Source organism: Augochlora pura, chromosome 3 (assembly GCF_028453695.1).
Source record: "Augochlora pura isolate Apur16 chromosome 3, APUR_v2.2.1, whole genome shotgun sequence".
Taxonomy (NCBI): domain Eukaryota; kingdom Metazoa; phylum Arthropoda; class Insecta; order Hymenoptera; family Halictidae; genus Augochlora; species Augochlora pura.
This window is the reverse complement of record NC_135774.1, coordinates 21,894,191-21,910,798: the sequence shown is the minus strand read 5'-3', so window position 1 is coordinate 21,910,798 and position 16,608 is coordinate 21,894,191. Positions and strand designations below refer to the sequence as shown.

At 33.8% G+C, this 16,608-nt stretch overlaps 5 protein-coding genes across 5 annotated transcripts; 1 reads left to right on the top strand and 4 right to left on the bottom strand.

Moving 5' to 3' along the window:
* Positions 1-163: 163 nt before the first annotated feature.
* On the bottom strand, positions 164-5,263 carry Taf1b (TATA box-binding protein-associated factor RNA polymerase I subunit B). Its single transcript, XM_078176863.1, has 9 exons — positions 5,067-5,263; positions 4,910-5,000; positions 4,482-4,828; positions 4,268-4,404; positions 3,995-4,210; positions 3,703-3,932; positions 3,441-3,633; positions 1,551-1,988; positions 164-1,352 (listed from the first exon to the last, which is right to left on the bottom strand). Exons 1-9 carry the CDS (start codon positions 5,151-5,153, stop codon positions 221-223), a joined length of 2,871 nt encoding a protein of 956 aa, XP_078032989.1. The 5' UTR covers positions 5,154-5,263; the 3' UTR covers positions 164-220.
* On the bottom strand, positions 2,012-3,419 carry LOC144467550 (isoaspartyl peptidase/L-asparaginase; the record flags this gene model as incomplete). Its single annotated transcript, XM_078176407.1, has 3 exons — positions 3,019-3,419; positions 2,633-2,929; positions 2,012-2,529 (listed from the first exon to the last, which is right to left on the bottom strand). Coding segments are annotated over exons 1-3 (1,140 nt in total), but the record flags the coding sequence as incomplete, so codon positions are not given.
* Positions 5,264-5,767: 504 nt separating the features above from the next.
* On the bottom strand, positions 5,768-11,141 carry Roe1 (grpE protein homolog, mitochondrial Roe1). Its single transcript, XM_078196844.1, has 4 exons — positions 11,003-11,141; positions 10,221-10,647; positions 10,055-10,138; positions 5,768-9,969 (listed from the first exon to the last, which is right to left on the bottom strand). Exons 1-4 carry the CDS (start codon positions 11,089-11,091, stop codon positions 9,862-9,864), a joined length of 708 nt encoding a protein of 235 aa, XP_078052970.1. The 5' UTR covers positions 11,092-11,141; the 3' UTR covers positions 5,768-9,861.
* On the top strand, positions 6,040-9,299 carry Mlh1 (DNA mismatch repair ATPase Mlh1). The gene is made up of 9 exons (XM_078196841.1): positions 6,040-6,221; positions 6,293-6,356; positions 6,419-6,618; positions 6,701-6,929; positions 6,993-7,194; positions 7,261-8,497; positions 8,583-8,646; positions 8,740-8,938; positions 9,004-9,299. Exons 1-9 carry the CDS (start codon positions 6,106-6,108, stop codon positions 9,294-9,296), a joined length of 2,604 nt encoding a protein of 867 aa, XP_078052967.1. The 5' UTR covers positions 6,040-6,105; the 3' UTR covers positions 9,297-9,299.
* Positions 11,142-12,948: 1,807 nt separating the features above from the next.
* LOC144478692 (putative pre-mRNA-splicing factor ATP-dependent RNA helicase PRP1) lies at positions 12,949-16,386 on the bottom strand. The gene is made up of 9 exons (XM_078196842.1): positions 16,246-16,386; positions 15,357-15,709; positions 14,584-15,278; positions 14,262-14,492; positions 13,971-14,190; positions 13,672-13,794; positions 13,407-13,597; positions 13,159-13,321; positions 12,949-13,087 (listed from the first exon to the last, which is right to left on the bottom strand). Exons 1-9 carry the CDS (start codon positions 16,293-16,295, stop codon positions 12,960-12,962), a joined length of 2,154 nt encoding a protein of 717 aa, XP_078052968.1. The 5' UTR covers positions 16,296-16,386; the 3' UTR covers positions 12,949-12,959.
* Between the last annotated feature and the right edge of the window lie 222 nt (positions 16,387-16,608).

The following is a 16,608-nucleotide window of genomic DNA, read 5'->3' as shown; positions in this document are numbered from 1 at the left end:
CAATTGAAATTCTACTTGATGAATTCATCTAGTATATTATTTTTACATTTCAATGGGACTAATAAAATAAGAATATAATCTACGAACAATTAAAAATGACGCGATTTCTAAATAGAAGAGGGGAGGCCTTGACAGAATAATATAGAAAAATTATAGTAATAATTTCATATATTTTTGTACTATACATTACATTTCGTTGCAGACAGTCTTATATTGTATATCACCACTTTTTTAAGATGTGATTTAATTGACTTTTGGACGTCGAGTCCATGCTACTGCAATTGTCTTTGTTGTGCGAACTTTTCGAAACGTACAGAAGATACGATTCTAGTAAACATACTTCTTCGTAAAGCTCTTCCACAGACATTTCCACGGCAAGTGCACACTCATTTAACAGCCACCGAAAGCTCCGTGGCAAAGATTTCTCGAATACTGCAAAATTTTTTGATTTCACGCGACTGAAGATACAATGATACATCCAATAATCTTTGAATGGTCTTAAAAAATGGTGTCTATTATTTTTCACACACGAGTTTTCCTTTGTTTTTGGTGTTGAAACTAAACCGTCTAGACCCAAAGAAAATTGACTCAGATTGAAGGATTCGTCTAATTTTAAAAAATTGTTGTCCATGCTCATGTTATCTATATCTATACTGTTGATATCTATGCCGTTCCTCAGCAATAAACTATCTTCTTTGATATTAGTTTTGACACTACTATTAAAAGTAAAATCATTTAAATCGGAGAGAGAATACTCCTCTCGTTCTTCACGATGCACGGTCGAGACAGATTTTTTAACGAATTGGCCTCTGCTGTTTCTCATAGGCTGTAATTTTTCTTTCGCGAAGCGTATCCTCTCGTTAAAGTGAGGTTTTTGTATGGCCTCCTTTTCGGCAGTAGTTAAACTCAAATTGTATCGACTATAAAACTTGTTTTCTAAGCCTAATATTTCCTCGGTAACACTCTGAACCAGATTTACATTTTTTTCCACTGCTTCGCTGTCGTCGTCGGGAATTGCTAATCTACCATCCGGTAAAGTTTCCATAAATGTAAAATCCTCCGATTTATGGTTACTATTTTCTATTGTGGATCTAATACTGTTGTAATACAATTCTTTGGGAATGTCGATTGTTACTTTACATGGTATTTTTCTGTACACGTAATCGCTCACATTTTCGTTTCTGTCCGCACGCTCGTGCTTATCATCGTCTTCCACATCGACGAACTGTTTCATCTCATCAATACTCGGCATTCTAGGTTGTTCAAAGGGAGGAACAATCTTTTCGATAAAATGCAAACGCGAGTCCACAATATCTAATTGAATACCGCATTGCATCGCTAATTCAACAAGACTGAAAATTAAGCACACATCAGTGTAACTTCTTTCTACTCAATACAATCAATCTTTATAGGTAAATATTAGGTCAAGTCATAAATAATCTCCGTGTCAGGGAACATGAAATTCATTAAAATATAATTCTTAGATAGTTCATATTACTGATAAATATATTATTTGTGACTTGATTTAAGAATTGCCTCAGACTACTTACGATTCAGGTTTAGTCGTGTAGCCCACTTTTGTAAGGAAAAAATCACTTCTAAAGACAGCGGGTATGTCGTAAAGAGGATTGTCCAACAAATGTTGCAAATACGAATGAAGCGGAGTTAAAGAAGGCGGAAAAATGTCTATCGCTTTAGGTGTATCGTCGTTGGAATTTAAATTACAAATATATTTAGTCATGGCCTGAGTGAGTTCCTCTGATAAACAGTGTTTCGAATTCTTGATGTCTGGTTCCTTATCCGCCTTGGAAGTAATAAATTCCAGAAATTTTATGTACAAGTCATCTATGCCGTGAGTGTTCGGACAATACTTAATTTTCGTCGGATAATGCGAATGCGTCAGTATTATCTTCCTGCCTTCAATGTAATACTGCCATTCACGAAAACTAAATAACTTTTCGTTTAACAGGCCCAATGGAATAGCCGTGCTGCAACATAAAATATGAACACGTTCATAAGACGTGCAAAGATTCATTGTTCTCCACATTGTGAATTTAATTACAACGGGGCATTCGCAGCTGCAACTTTTGAAAGTATCAGCGCCATATATTTCTCGTTTTTCTTCATGTATTCTAGCACCGAATGTGATCACATCATCTTCTATCACCGCATATGGCATCTTTTCAGAAGTGAAATAAGTCGCCCAACGACCATTTGATTCGAATACAACCGCGCCACCGGACTTATCAAATTTCTGGGACATGACAGTGAAATGTTTATACAAAGCTTCCTCCCCCGTAAAACCGTGTTCAATGTCTTCCACAATGGCACGCGATAGTCCCATTTTCATTATAGTCTCCCCATGCCCTGTTACACAGCAACCTGCATTTCTCGTTGCAAAAACTCCACAACCCAATATTGGAGTGTCTCCTACTCTTCCTACCAACTTTTTATTTAGACCACCTGTAGTACTGCCAACAGCAATCCTACGGCCATCGTATGCTATGCAACCAACGGTGTCAGAGCTATCTACAAATGGTAATTAAATAAATATGCTAGTAGTCCCAAATCGTCTGCACAATTCCATTTAAAATGTAGATGGATGATTTGGTCTACTCTTCAGTTATTTTACTTGTTAACATATCTTCCCCCAGTAAACTTAGATTATCTATATCATTTTCTGCTTCCCCATCTGATGATTTTAATGCCAATCGTGCCAGTGGCGCTACCATATTCCCCTCAGATATCCAATTTAAACCAGCGTATTTTGCTAAATTCTTAGCACCATCGCCCACAAAAAGTGTATTTGGAAAATTATGCAACACATATTTTGCAAGCGATATAGGGTGCTCTATGTCTGACACGGCTGCTACTGATCCACATTTGAATGATAAACCATCCATCAAACTTGCATCCATTTGCACTTGTCCTACGTTGAGGGCATTAACGTTTAAACAAATACGTTTCCACCGTTGTAATACAACTACCATACGGTTAATAATTTAAAGACTGCAATACCTCTTTCATTTAATACAGACCCGTAACTACAATTATAAAACTCGTCGCATTCCAACCACCATAAAGCAGTCTCTACGGCATCTATCGAACTTTGGCCGTCTAATAATTTCTTATATCCATTTATGGCAGCCTTTTTGCAACCTGTCATTTTCTCCACGATTATATCATTACTGAAATCCCCTGCACCACCATGTACGATAATACATGGGTAACTATTTTCGTAACATCTATGTTCTCCGACTCTTAATCTTTTATCTATACTATTTGATCTACCACAGCACATCCCACGCGATTGTAATTGAGAACAATAATTTTCATGCTGCATTTTGTTATAGTGACTGATAATATAATTCTAGATTTTGAGGTTCAATACATGAAAAATAATTTGACATGCAAATAGACGTTCATTTGTTTTTACTCACCTATTGATCTTCTCTGATATCTTACTAATTTGATATTCAGTTAGATCGTCCAAAGCAAATAACGTTTTCAATACAACAATGATAAACGCCATTGCGCGCCCCTCGTAGTTTGGAATATATGATTTCTCTTTGGTAAACATCATCTTTGGAACAGTCAGAGCTATCAATCGTTCGATGTACAACTGTAAACCTCCTGAAAATAGTATATCGTTACATGCAAATTATAAGATAAAAATATATAAATAATGAATATTTTACATACTTGGTAATCCCAATTCTTGACAATATCTATTAACCAGAGGTAAAAAATCCGGGCACACTATCTCCCAAACACCAAGAAACTTAGCCATACTTGCTGCAAGACGTCTCATTCCTCTATGAGTAATTTCAACGTTTGGTGTCAAACAATGAATTTCGCTTTTTGATAAAGAGACTTCTGGTGGCAATAAATGGTCTAATTTATAATAAGATAAATGCCCCTCTCTACCGTACCTGCAAACGAAAAATATAACTTAACAAGAACAATAACAATGTACTTATTTTGTATTATATACCTCAACATATCTCCTAATTGTATAGGTTGATTATGTATCCTAAGGGCAAGATATATAATCGCCCAGAGCCTCATTGGTGTAATTACATGTGGTCCTATTTTGTATTGAGTACTTATATGTTTTGCTTTATAATTAACTCTTTTGTGCCTAGGTACATGTTTGGATAATTTTTTAATTTTTCTTGTTTCCTCTTTAGCATGAGAACTAAATCGCAATCTAAAAATATACAACATTATAATAATTGTTTATAGAAACAATTTAAGGAGTACTGACCTTTCTTCATTACCCGAAGACTTCACTGAACTAGACTGGACGCTATATGCACTCGGAGCGAATGTACTAAGACCTTCACCGTCTGAACTAGCTTGTGACTGAAGAAACCTATCGTAATCTGCATTTACTAACAGTCTCTGAAAAAATTGAATAACATATACCATAATTCAAATGTTACATTACTTTGTTGTTAAATATTGTAGAAATTAATTACTTTATTTTTGCCAAGTTCTCGCATTGAACTTCCTTCGCTCTGATAACCAGACATCATTGAGGTATTTGTACTACTGCCAGTTTTTTTACGTTTTCTCTTTCTTTTCTGTAATTGCACTTTACCATAAATAATTTCTGCATCCCTCTTATTGTATCTCTTCGCCAATTTTGGTGCGCATTTCCTTTTTGTTGAAATGAATGCTACTTCTAACTTCCCTAAATATGTTGCCCACAATTGCAATACTGTTAGTTTCAAGCTGGCTGGGACTCCAAGTTCTATAAGTTCATTTGTCAGCCCAATTAAAACAAAATTGTATATCTCCCAAGAAGTCCATCCGAGTTCCTCACCTGGTAACCAAATGTATGTGAACAATTATATTAGAATATTAAGAATTATAGTTTTAAATGAAATAAAAAATGACATTATACCTGAGCACTGAGATCTCAATGATTTGATTCTTGTTTTTCGTAATCTAGTCGTATTATCTACTCGTAATTCGAGAACTTCCTCTCTGATATCCTGTATAAAGGTATACAAGGTTAGTAATATAACCTCCTTTTGAGAAAGAAAATGACAATAATGTACCTCGTTTTGTGTCTGACATGTTTGACAGAAAAAATATCCTGCTTCCTTGTAAAAATCTACTCCACCACAAAGTTTGCATTGCTTCATTTTGTCTTTCAAACTTTTGGCATGTAAATTAAATCATCTACATGTCACAATATTTTCCGCCAATAGGTTATGTAAATACATTCTCCACAGGTTGAATGTACACACGCGCATTCAATAGACAGTAATTGGCTCTACTGCTATACACTTTTAGCACTCTCTAAGCTGGCTCGCCCATCCCCACCATTTTACTGCGCATTCAACTTCGCACAGGTACTGTAGAAAGAGAACGAGATACGGTAGAGAGAAATAGAACGATATCCATCATATTCTATGTATGATTGTGCGTGCTAACCGAATGGATGCGCGAAAAGAGTAAGACGGTAGAGAATGCATGGTAAAGTGAAACAAGGTTCATCAGTGTGACTTGCTCCACATTTAGTTGAGTTGGTTTCATGCTCTCTTGATTACTTGCCGTTTCTCTCTTCTTCTTTGAATGTGAGAGCAGCACTGTCGCACCAGTAAATTGCCAACCAATCAGAGCAAAGAAAATATCTCTATTAACCCTCGTTAACGGATCGAGCTACGGCTTGAAGGTGTGTAAGAATATGATCATTGCTTGTAAAAGGCGCGTAATGTCAAAAATGAAATGTAACATACAATACAAATGTTCAGAATTATGAACATTGAACTTCAATTATTTTTATTATAGTTTCTTACCTTATCTATACATATTTATTGTTGTGTCTCTACATCAATATTTTGGCGCGAAAATGAAATGTATGTTTCATTAGTACTATACAATACGCATATGTATGTGTACATGCTGATTTCAGCCAAATTACGAAGAGTATACATTTTCTACTCGATTTTCATTCTTATTATTTCGTCTTCTATATCAGAGTGTATTACTATAGATCGTTTACAATGTGATGATATAATTTATCGTAGAACATTCAATTACAAAGTATTTTTTCAATATTTTGACCAAAGATTGCAACACACGTGATTTGATATGAATACAGCACCGGGAAAAATAAATAAATTGGATGAAGTTGTGGTAAACAGAATTGCAGCTGGCGAAGTAATTCAGAGACCAGCAAATGCTTTAAAAGAATTAATTGAGAACAGGTTAGCCATTGAAAACCATGTACTGTCTCGTATGATTTGTCACTAACATTTATTCGTTGCGAACATTTTAGTCTTGACGCAAACTCAACTAACATTCAAATCCTTGCTAAGGAAGGTGGTTTGAAATTATTACAGGTACTTATTAGTATATTTTACTGCTAAAGACGATTATAGAAAACTTGCTGTTATTTTACTAGATACAAGACAATGGTACAGGGATTAGAAAAGATGACATGGAAATTGTTTGTGAACGATTTACAACAAGTAAATTACAAACATTTGAAGATCTTCAATCCATATCAACTTTCGGATTTCGTGGAGAAGCTCTGGCCAGTATGAGTCACATTGCACTTTTAACGATTATGACAAAAACAGCTGATGAAAAATGTGCATATAAGTATGTATAAACTGTGACAAAAGTTATGATCACAAAATTGTCATATTTAAATTATTCTTTCACTGAATTAATTTTGTACTAGAGCATCGTATATTGATAGCAAACTAAAAGCTCCACCAAAACCTTGTGCTGGAAATCAAGGCACTACGATAACGATAGAAAATTTATTTTACAATGTTGCAACAAGAAGGAAGGCTCTATCAAACGTAACTGAAGAGTTTAATAAAATTGCAGATGTAGTCACTAAATATGCAATACATAATCCTGCTGTAGGATTTTCACTAAAAAAATATGGTGATATAACACCTCAGGTATCTTCTTCAGATAATAATCTCAATTTTATGTTATTATACTAATATAAAATACATTTTTAGGTTCGTACACCCCACAATTCTACAAAAATGAACAATGTAAGGATACTTTATGGTAATCCAGTTTTCAGAGAATTATTAGAAGTTGAACATACAGATGAAACTTACAAATTTAAAATGCAAGCATTAATAACAAATCCGAATTATACAAATAAAAGAATGGTGTTTCTTTTATTTATTAATAACAGATTGATTGAATCTTCATGTAAGTTTCACAATGTTGAGTTGAGTATTTTTCGTAGCTAAAATGTACGAGTATTTTGTTTCACAGCAATTCGGAAGATGTTAGAAGAACTTTATACTTTTTATCTTCCAAAAAAAACCCATCCATGGTGTTACATTTCCTTGGATATTCATCCACAAAATATTGATGTAAACGTACATCCAACCAAACATGAAGTTAAATTTCTACATGAAAGTTCTATCATTGAAAGAATAAAATTTGTTTTGGATGAGAAATTATCTGGAAACAGTGCTTCCAGAACATTTTATGTGCAAGCAAGATTACCAAAAGCTGACATTACCAAAGAAGTTTTGAAGGAAGTTTTGCCAGAATATGAGAAGGAAAGCACTGAAAAAACAAAGAAAGCTCGTCCCCAAGAAATGATTAGAACCGACTCATCTAATCAGAAATTGGATAAGTTTAATTTCACTGTAGAAACAGGAATGAAAAATGCTGGAATCAATAATAGTTCACAGCCTGAACAATCTGAAAATAATATTTCAATCAACAAAGTGAACATTGAACAAAGTGTACTGTATAACGCAAGGCTTAAAGATGAAGACGATACTGATCAAGGAAAAACAGATGAAACACAGTGTCCAACGCTTAATGAAAATACTAACAATAAATTGTCACCCGTCAAAAAATTAAGTACAGAACTACCGAATACACCATGGAGTGATATAATAAATGAATCCAGTCAATCTACATCATCAGAATTAGAACAGCCAAATAATATAATCTCAACCATATTTAATAGCAATGAAAACCAGGAAAATGTAGACAGCATCCAGAATAACTTTGAGGACATAAATAATACAAGTGCAGTAAATGATTCCATACAAGAAAAATGCATCGATGAAGTAGCGGTTGAAGCACGTAAACGAGTGTTAAAATACTTTGCAAATAGACCCAATACCATCAACGAGGAAAAGAAACTTGTAGAAAATTCTAGTCCTTTTGAAGAAGAAACGGAAATAAATAACAAGACTGACAATCAATCTAATGCAGATTCGCTGGAATCACATGAAACAAAGGAATCTTGTAGTAATAAAAATGAGGACTCTAAAAGTAGTCATAGTTTCAAATCTTATACAGTAAATAATTTCAGAAGAGAAGTCAAATTAACGAGCGTGTTAAGGTTGCGGAAAGAAGTAGAAGACGAATTGCATGAAGGATTGAAACAAATTTTGTCAGACTTAGTTTTTGTTGGTTGTATAGATGAACATTTTGCACTTATTCAGAGTGGAGTGAATTTATATCTTTGTAACACAAAGAAATTAGCGTAAGGAAACTATAAACTCTGTTAGATATATTCTAAATATAGTTAAAAAGTCATACAGATAATTTTAGGTACTTTTATATTTTAGGGAGGAGCTGTTTTACGAAATTATGCTCTATGATTTTGCGAACTATGGCGTTATTAAATTCTCCGTTAGTATTAAGCGTACTCTTATTATCGGATCTATGGGTATCCGAACTAACAACATTTTCAGGCATTGTGCATTAATGTTTACTTATTTGTAGGATCCGATTTCTTTGTATGATTTAGCTATGTTAGGACTGGAAAGTAGTGAAGCTGGTTGGACAGAAGAAGATGGAAAGAAAGAAGACTTGGCAACAAGCGTTAAAGAACTCCTGTTAGAGAAAGCAGATATGTTGAAGGAATACTTTTCGGTTGTTATAGATAAGAAGGGAAACCTGAAATCTTTACCAGTGCTACTAGGTATAAATATTTTGATAAAACTATTATAAAAAATATTATTGATCATTTTTTTTCTTTCTTTTCAGAGAAATATTTTCCATATGAAGCCGGTCTACCTTTATATATACTACGTTTGGCTACCGAAGTAGATTGGTCAGCAGAAAAACATTGTTTCAAAACATTTTGCAGAGAAACTGCAATGTATTACAGTCGTATGAATCCTGTACATAACACTTATGACTGGAGGTACATAACAGAACACGTTTTATATGCTGCAATTAAAGAGAGTTTACTTCCCCCTAAGCATTTTGCACATGATTCAACGATATTGCAGATAGCAAACCTGCCTGATCTGTATAAAGTTTTTGAAAGATGTTAGATCACGTTCGAAAGCCCACTCTTTAAATTACAGATTACTGTTCCTCTTGGTTGCGAGTCGAACGTGTAATTAGTACTAAAATTTTTACGAAAATTATTTTATGTTTGACTTAAGTTATAGTAAATTAGCAAGAGATAATTTGTGAATTACATCATTCATTTTTAAAAAAATATTTATTTAACGAATTAAGTTCAAGTATCCTAATTAAACTCAAAAATCATTTCGTTTTATCGTTGTAATGAAATGTAACAAATAAAAGACAATACAACAAAAGGAATGATTCTTTTAAATATGCATGTACACATAAATCTATTATATGAAACATCAAAATTGTTACATTATTTTGAAATTATAAATTATTATCAAATAGTTCTTGGTGAGAACAAATATACTTATTATAAAATCAGTATATTCTACTCACATTTAGCATAAATTTATAACATTCACTTTCTGTAGTTTACATTCCAATTTTAATTATCATTAACATTTGAATCAATGGATTGTATTTTGATTCCAAGGATTATGTTGTCATTTCTTTCTTATTTAATTAATACAAAACAATTAATTATCCTTTAGCAACACCAACTAATGCTGGTCTCACTACTCGTTCATGCAATTTATATCCCAGTTTAGATACAACTACAACTGTCCCTGGCTCTTTACCTATAACTTCCTATGTAGAAATGTATTTTATTAGAACTGCAAATATATCATTGAAATATAACTTAAGGCTTACATATACGTATGTAAAGTTTTACCTGTTGAAATAATGCTTCATGTTGATTAGGATCAAACTTTTCGTTCAGTGGATTCATTGATACTAGACCATGCTTCTTAAACACCTGTGAAGAATCATTTGAAAGTAATGTATCTAATATTTTCTTTTAATATACATAATTGATGCCATTATAGTTCCTTGTTTACTTTGTGTAGCTGTGCTTCAGTCATCGTTAAACCCTCAAATAATGTTTTTAAATGTGGATTCTGATTCGTTAGTTCGTCTTGTGGTACACTCTCTGTAGCTTTGCCCAAGATATCTGCTACTTCTAATAGGTCTTTACAGAAACTTTGAATACCAAATAATTTTGCATCATCAATTTGTTTCATTAATCTAATCCTAAGATTCTCCCCATCCGCGAGCGCTCTTTTGTATTTGTCTTCTAATTCACTCTTACTACTTTTTAGATCCATCAATTCTTTATTAATCGGATCGAGATCTGCTTTCAATTTTTTCTCAGCTTCCGTGGTATCCGACAACGGGGAATTCGGTTCTCCATTATCAGACTTCTTTTCCTCTGTGATCGTACTGTATTCATGTTTTTGTCGCGAAATGTACGATTGTTGCGATAACCTATTAATTAATACAGAATGATTATAAAAACTATATTGTATGTACAGGTTTACTATAAAATAAATAGCATACTAAACACCATCAATATTTACGTTTTAATAAAATATATAGGTTGTCTATCTTTTTCAAGTAACACTGTACAATATTTCAGAAGATAAAAAATAAAGAAACAAATGAATGGAGGATAGATTTTGTTACATACATCACTGTTTTATTATTCAAATCTATAATAATACGATCGGAAAGAGAATAAGTGTTACTTAATAATCCTAACCTTTACTCGTAAGATGTGAAACGTGTGTAGAATTGTACACGCATTTGGCATCATAACAAATTAAGGAAAGCTAAGCCTTACCTAAGTAAAATATTTTTATTGATATTGTGCAAACTGTCAATCGTGATACGAGTGAATCTCAGTGCAACCGGTGCCACAATTGATGCCATTTTTTCGGAATTTCACGGAATAACAGAGATCGATAAATGATGAAATCGCTACCGCAACGATCCTCGTGCCTTCTCAGTGGTTCTCAAACTTATCTCAGCTTCTCATGATGCAAGAGCGATTTTGCTCTGCTGCACAAGATTTTGTCTTGTTACGTAAACGTATTTCAATGTTTAACATTTTCAGCTCTAATAATACGAATTGTAAAAATATGTACTCGTTCAATATTACGAAGCAAAACAAAAATAATACTGCATACGTTTTGGTTTCTTACAAGCATATTTTAGAAAACTTTTGTTTCATTGTTTCCATAATTTGTATATAGTAGTACGTACACACTATATATAATGATATTGTATTCTACTGCATATTTACTAACGACTGTTCATTTGACTCGTGATATTTTCAATGTTTTATTGGAATGAAGTGATACAATACAATGAAAACTGTTCACGATCGTTCTGTGGTTCCTGTATATGTATACTTTTTTGGATACCTGTGTAATTTTTATTTACAAAAATTAAAATAGTCACTGAATGCGTTAAAACAAGCGAAATCGCAAATTCGATAGCAAAGAATTAATAATTTTACAGTGATTTTCTGATATTACTTAAATTCCATGATTGTACAATAAGTTGACTGCGAATTCTTATGTTAAAAGACGTTTTTGTGAGTAAAATAAATAATTGAAAGAATTATTTTACTCTATGAGATTTTGTCAATGATATCAAGTTTCAAAATATCAACAATACTATGCGCACATAAAATCCGCAGTCTAATAATAAACTGAAAACTTTAGAATTCTCTTTGTTACGCATGGTATTAAAAGTTGGTCAAGTATTGTATTCTGAAGGATGGTTTGTCATTTCTATTATACTAGTATTCATAAATAAGAATAATTTGATTCGCTTCTTATAAACCTATTGCGTGTAGTTCTTTTTAAAATATCTGTTAACATCACGATTTCTCTTACTCGTGTTTTATCGCAATTTCTTTCGTTCCTTATTAGTTGTATCATTTATTTAGCAGGAAACTTTCCATGTCAAATTAGGGAAACTGCGCAATTGTGTCGCTTATAAACGAAAATGAATGTTGGTGGCAAGTTGCTTAGCTCCATTGTAATCACAATAAATATTATATGATGCTCTTGACTGTATGTACTTAGAAAATGTGAAATACGTAACACGTAAACCAACACTACTTTCTTTAAAAGTACAAGAAAAAAAGAAACATAATTTGGTTCGATAATTCTGTGTAGCCATTGCCCTTATTCGTAATCAGGCATTGTACGCGTCTTAATTATCATACCATGTTCAACATTTAATACAAAAATTAATCTATCTTTATCTAGTATTATATTCCAAGTGTGCAAACGTCGATCAACAAATTCTACTGGTAAAATTACTTAACCGCTACACTTTTTTTTAATGTACATAAATAAATCATTTATTAACCAACTATATATGCCTTCCGCGTGCGTCTAGCAGATCAAACGTCAAATTTTTTTCATTTGCTTTATGATCGAGGGATAAATCGAGGTCTACAAATACTTCAAGAAGTTCCTCAGCACGCGAGCCTAAAAAATGTACAAGTCGTTGAAGCTTGTACAAAACTAGAAATGTTCATTAAGACTTGTCTTTTATCTTTACATATTAAAGTGAAAGTTGCGGAGCAGGTAACTACCCTTTTGGATGTGCCTCAAAATGTTTGGTATTTTGGCTTTCTGTTCGAAAAAACTGTTTGCGTGTGTATGTGTGTAATTGTGTTTACGTATTATATGTATGTGTCAGGCGTAATGCAAAAAACGGAGCCGATCACACATTATCAACCGTTTGACATCATTTTTGAAAATATCTAAAATATATAAGGGTTAGAATCCTTCTTGATACTGTTTCGAGTCTAATTTCGTTTGGATCACTTCCAATTGTCTCTTTGCTTCACATTGTGGAAAGTTTTGTAAATCGTAATATTGCGGCGCTATTTTTAGCAACCAGTCGGCTGTGAAGAATAAAAGTATTAACTTTTAATGATAGTTCTGCGAATGACGCCGCAATAATTTAAATACTCACGTTTGATATCGGTAACTGTTCTAATGTAATTTTTAGTCGTAAGCACGAACTCGTTATAGATCACCCACTCAGGCTTGTGGTCTAAACAACTGCTTGGATGAAGTTGTACAATTTGATTATCTTTGATGGTTAAATAGTGTCCAGTTCTTTCCAAATGAGCAACCTGCGTATAAAGAAGAGAAGACAAAAAAGTGATAGTTACATTATTTTTTCAAAGAGGTAATAATTACAGCCAGAGACAACGGTACCTGCATGAAAAAGCCGTTTACTAATGCTTTTCTGATATTAATATAATAATCTTTTGATGTAAAATCCGTAGAGGTACGTTTTAGAGAAAATCTATCCATTATTCGGCTTAACTGTTGCCTGACGTTATCGCCACTTTTCAGAGATCGGTAATTGACAAAGTTGTCGTAACACCATTGTGGGTCTTCAAAGTCTGTGAAAAACAAGGTCATTGGAGCCAAGATTCAATAAAGATTCATATAATTAAATTATTTACTCGATACTTACTTTGCTTAAAAGCGTGATACACATTCAACAGCGTTAAGTGATCTCCATCGATGTGCGCAAATCGCATTTTAGCGTCATCCGCAGCCTTCTTTGATTCATTTGGCCTCACAAAACACTGTGGGACTAATACAATATCAATCATCAATATAAAACCACGTTACCTTACCACGAACCTGACGTTTTCTTAATAGCTTTTATTTTATTAACAACATTTTGATTTAAAAAGAAAGAAATATACAAAGCGGACACGAACCTAGTATTGTTTCTCGAAAAACAAAATATTCTTATTTATACATTACCTGAAAGCATAGCAGTAATGCTAAGAATCTCATTACTGCAGTTATGATTGCAAGATGCAATTAGCATTTTCGCCAGTTGAGGATCCAGTGGAAATTCTGCCATCACAGCTCCCAAATCCGTGAGATTTCCATCGTCGTCAAGTGCTGCCAAATAATTTAGAAGTTCCAGAGCTCTCATTAGAGTTTCGGGAGCAGGAGGATCCATGAAATCAAAGTGAACCTACAACCAATAACAAAACATATAATATTTACTTCATTTATGCGAATGATAGATAATTTTCCTATACATACTAAATCGTCAATGCCAAGCTTCTTCAGTTGCAATACAACACTGCCAAGATTTGATCTCAATATTTCAGGATACGTATTTTCTTGCATCTCGTTCTTGTATGCTTTTTCGGTATATAGTCGAAAACATTTGCCAGGTCTTGTACGACCAGCTCTGCCTGCTCTTTGTTGAGCAGAAGCTTTGCTAATAGGTGACACTAGAAGGGATTCCACACGAATTCTGGGATTATACACCTGTTAAAAAGATAATTGTTACTATAAAAGAGCAATGTTCGTACGGAAACGTTAAGAAATGTAGCAAAACAAAATATATGTGAATATTTACTTTTTGTTTTGCGAAACCTGGATCTATTACAAAGACGACACCATCAATAGTTAATGATGTTTCTGCAATGTTAGTAGAGACTACTACTTTCCTACCAATAGCACCGTTTGATTTTGTGGGTGGTGCTGGTTCGAATATTCTTTGTTGGAGATTCGGGGGCAGTGTAGAGTACAACGGTATGCATTTTAGTTCACCTACTTCTGGTCCTAAATTATCCATTTCTCTTTTGATTCTTTTACATGCTTCTTCGATCTCTTCTTGACCAGTTAAAAATAGTAACAAATCTCCTGCTACTTCCTCACACATGTGTATCTGAGTAACAGTCCTGATAGCAGCTTCTAAATAATCTCTTTCAGGTTCAGGTGTATAAAAAATCTCAACAGGATGCGTTCTGCCAGGTACATTCATTAAAGGTGCATTATCAAAATACTGTTGGAATTTCCCAGCATCCAATGTTGCACTCATAATCACAAGCTTCAAATCTGGTCTCTGTTTAATCACTTCTTTCAACACACCCATCAATAAATCCGTGGCTAAAGTTCTTTCGTGAGCTTCATCTAATAGAATCACTTGGTAAGCATGAAGCATTGGATCTGACATGCCTTCACGAAGAAGCATACCATCAGTCATATATTTCAATACAGTTCTTGGAGAACTGCAATCTTCAAAACGGATACTGTATCCGACTTCCTCGCCTGTTCAAAATAATTCATAATTCAAGAAATTATGAAATATACTAAAGTGTTGGAGAAACTTTGCTATTGCTAATTTACCTAATCCAACATCCATTTCCTCTGAGACTCTCTGTGCAACAGACATAGCTGCTACTCTTCTCGGTTGCGTACAAGCAACACCCTTGACGCCAATACACTTTGAATATTCCACACACCATTGTGGTATTTGTGTTGTTTTACCTGATCCTGTTTCACCAACGAGTACAATACACTGATGCTGAGCCAGCAACCTCATAAAATCAGCACGATATTCGAACACTGGCAAGGTGATTCGCTTTTTATAAAACTCCTGAAATCTTGGTGTATAAGGCAAACCATTGTACGGGTTCAATTGAACCTGACTTTTTGGTGCTGCTGAGGGTATAGTTGTGCTATTGGATGTTGAGCCATCTCTGCGACATAATAAATATACAGATAAATTTTTAACTGGTTTTAAAAGAAATTGGACAACGAAGGTTGAGAACACTCAATTGGTTATAAGAATCAGATTTCTGAAAAACAATGGCATTTCAATTTTCGACAAAATGTCATTACTATATAATTATAATAGATGATTCTACGCGTGAACGATCTATAAAAACGTTGATTAGATCACTCAGAATGAATGCTTTATATCGCATTGTTAACGGTAACAGTGAATCACAGAAAAGGAAATTCAGTTGAGAACCTTTACGTCTAAGTTGACCAAACAAGTCAACAGCAACAGTAAAGATTCACAGTACGATTTAGGGATGTAAATTCTAGAGGAATCTTTTATCACGTTACTCTCGACGATCAACATGATCCTTTAACAGAAGCTATTTAACAGGCACGAGAATCATTGAACAAAATTTCCGATAGCATTGGAAAAACTTGTAACAATGCACATGGCAAGATATTTTGTCAAGTTTCCCAAATTCCACGATTGTACGTAGGCAAATTCACTCACGCTTTCCGTTTAACGTACGGATCCACAACCTCGATCCTCCGTTTTGACATAATTCTTGTCAGTTCGTAGGCAAGAAAAGCAAAATCTGTTTACGAACTTCCACACACGGCGTCACAAAATGGCAAACTGGCTACAGCTTCCTGTAATTGTATTCAGAAGAATTGACGAGAGATGGCGTGTTCAACATTATAAAATTATGGCGTAACAATATGCCATTTCGCGCTTTCAATTTAAAATGGTGAATAGACACCACGCAATTCTGCATTTAAATAGGTTCGAACTCTATTCGATTAAAATTTCAAATATGATCAATTAATACAATTAAAATTGATCTTTTTTATTGACGAGGTCACTTGGCGAATC

Excerpts from the sequence above, each read along its gene's own strand:
- Taf1b (XM_078176863.1), bottom strand. The coding sequence starts at position 5,153 with ATGAAGCAATGCAAACTTTGTGGTGGAGTAGATTTTTACAAGGAAGCA. Across the intron at positions 1,989-3,440 it reads ATATCAGAGAAGATCAATAG|CACGGCTATTCCATTGGGCC; the intron begins GTGAGTAAAAAC and ends TTTATGTTGCAG. Across the intron at positions 1,353-1,550 it reads TACACGACTAAACCTGAATC|TCTTGTTGAATTAGCGATGC; the intron begins GTAAGTAGTCTG and ends CTTAATTTTCAG.
- Mlh1 (XM_078196841.1), top strand. The coding sequence starts at position 6,106 with ATGAATACAGCACCGGGAAAAATAAATAAATTGGATGAAGTTGTGGTA. Across the intron at positions 6,357-6,418 it reads GTGGTTTGAAATTATTACAG|ATACAAGACAATGGTACAGG; the intron begins GTACTTATTAGT and ends TTATTTTACTAG. Across the intron at positions 8,647-8,739 it reads ATGGCGTTATTAAATTCTCC|GATCCGATTTCTTTGTATGA; the intron begins GTTAGTATTAAG and ends ACTTATTTGTAG.
- Roe1 (XM_078196844.1), bottom strand. The coding sequence starts at position 11,091 with ATGGCATCAATTGTGGCACCGGTTGCACTGAGATTCACTCGTATCACG. Across the intron at positions 10,648-11,002 it reads AATAAAAATATTTTACTTAG|GTTATCGCAACAATCGTACA; the intron begins GTAAGGCTTAGC and ends ATTAATTAATAG. Across the intron at positions 10,139-10,220 it reads CTGAAGCACAGCTACACAAA|GTGTTTAAGAAGCATGGTCT; the intron begins GTAAACAAGGAA and ends GATTCTTCACAG.
- LOC144478692 (XM_078196842.1), bottom strand. The coding sequence starts at position 16,295 with ATGTCAAAACGGAGGATCGAGGTTGTGGATCCGTACGTTAAACGGAAA. Across the intron at positions 15,710-16,245 it reads CCGTACGTTAAACGGAAAGC|AGATGGCTCAACATCCAATA; the intron begins GTGAGTGAATTT and ends ATTATGTCGCAG. Across the intron at positions 13,598-13,671 it reads GTATCACGCTTTTAAGCAAA|ACTTTGAAGACCCACAATGG; the intron begins GTAAGTATCGAG and ends TGTTTTTCACAG.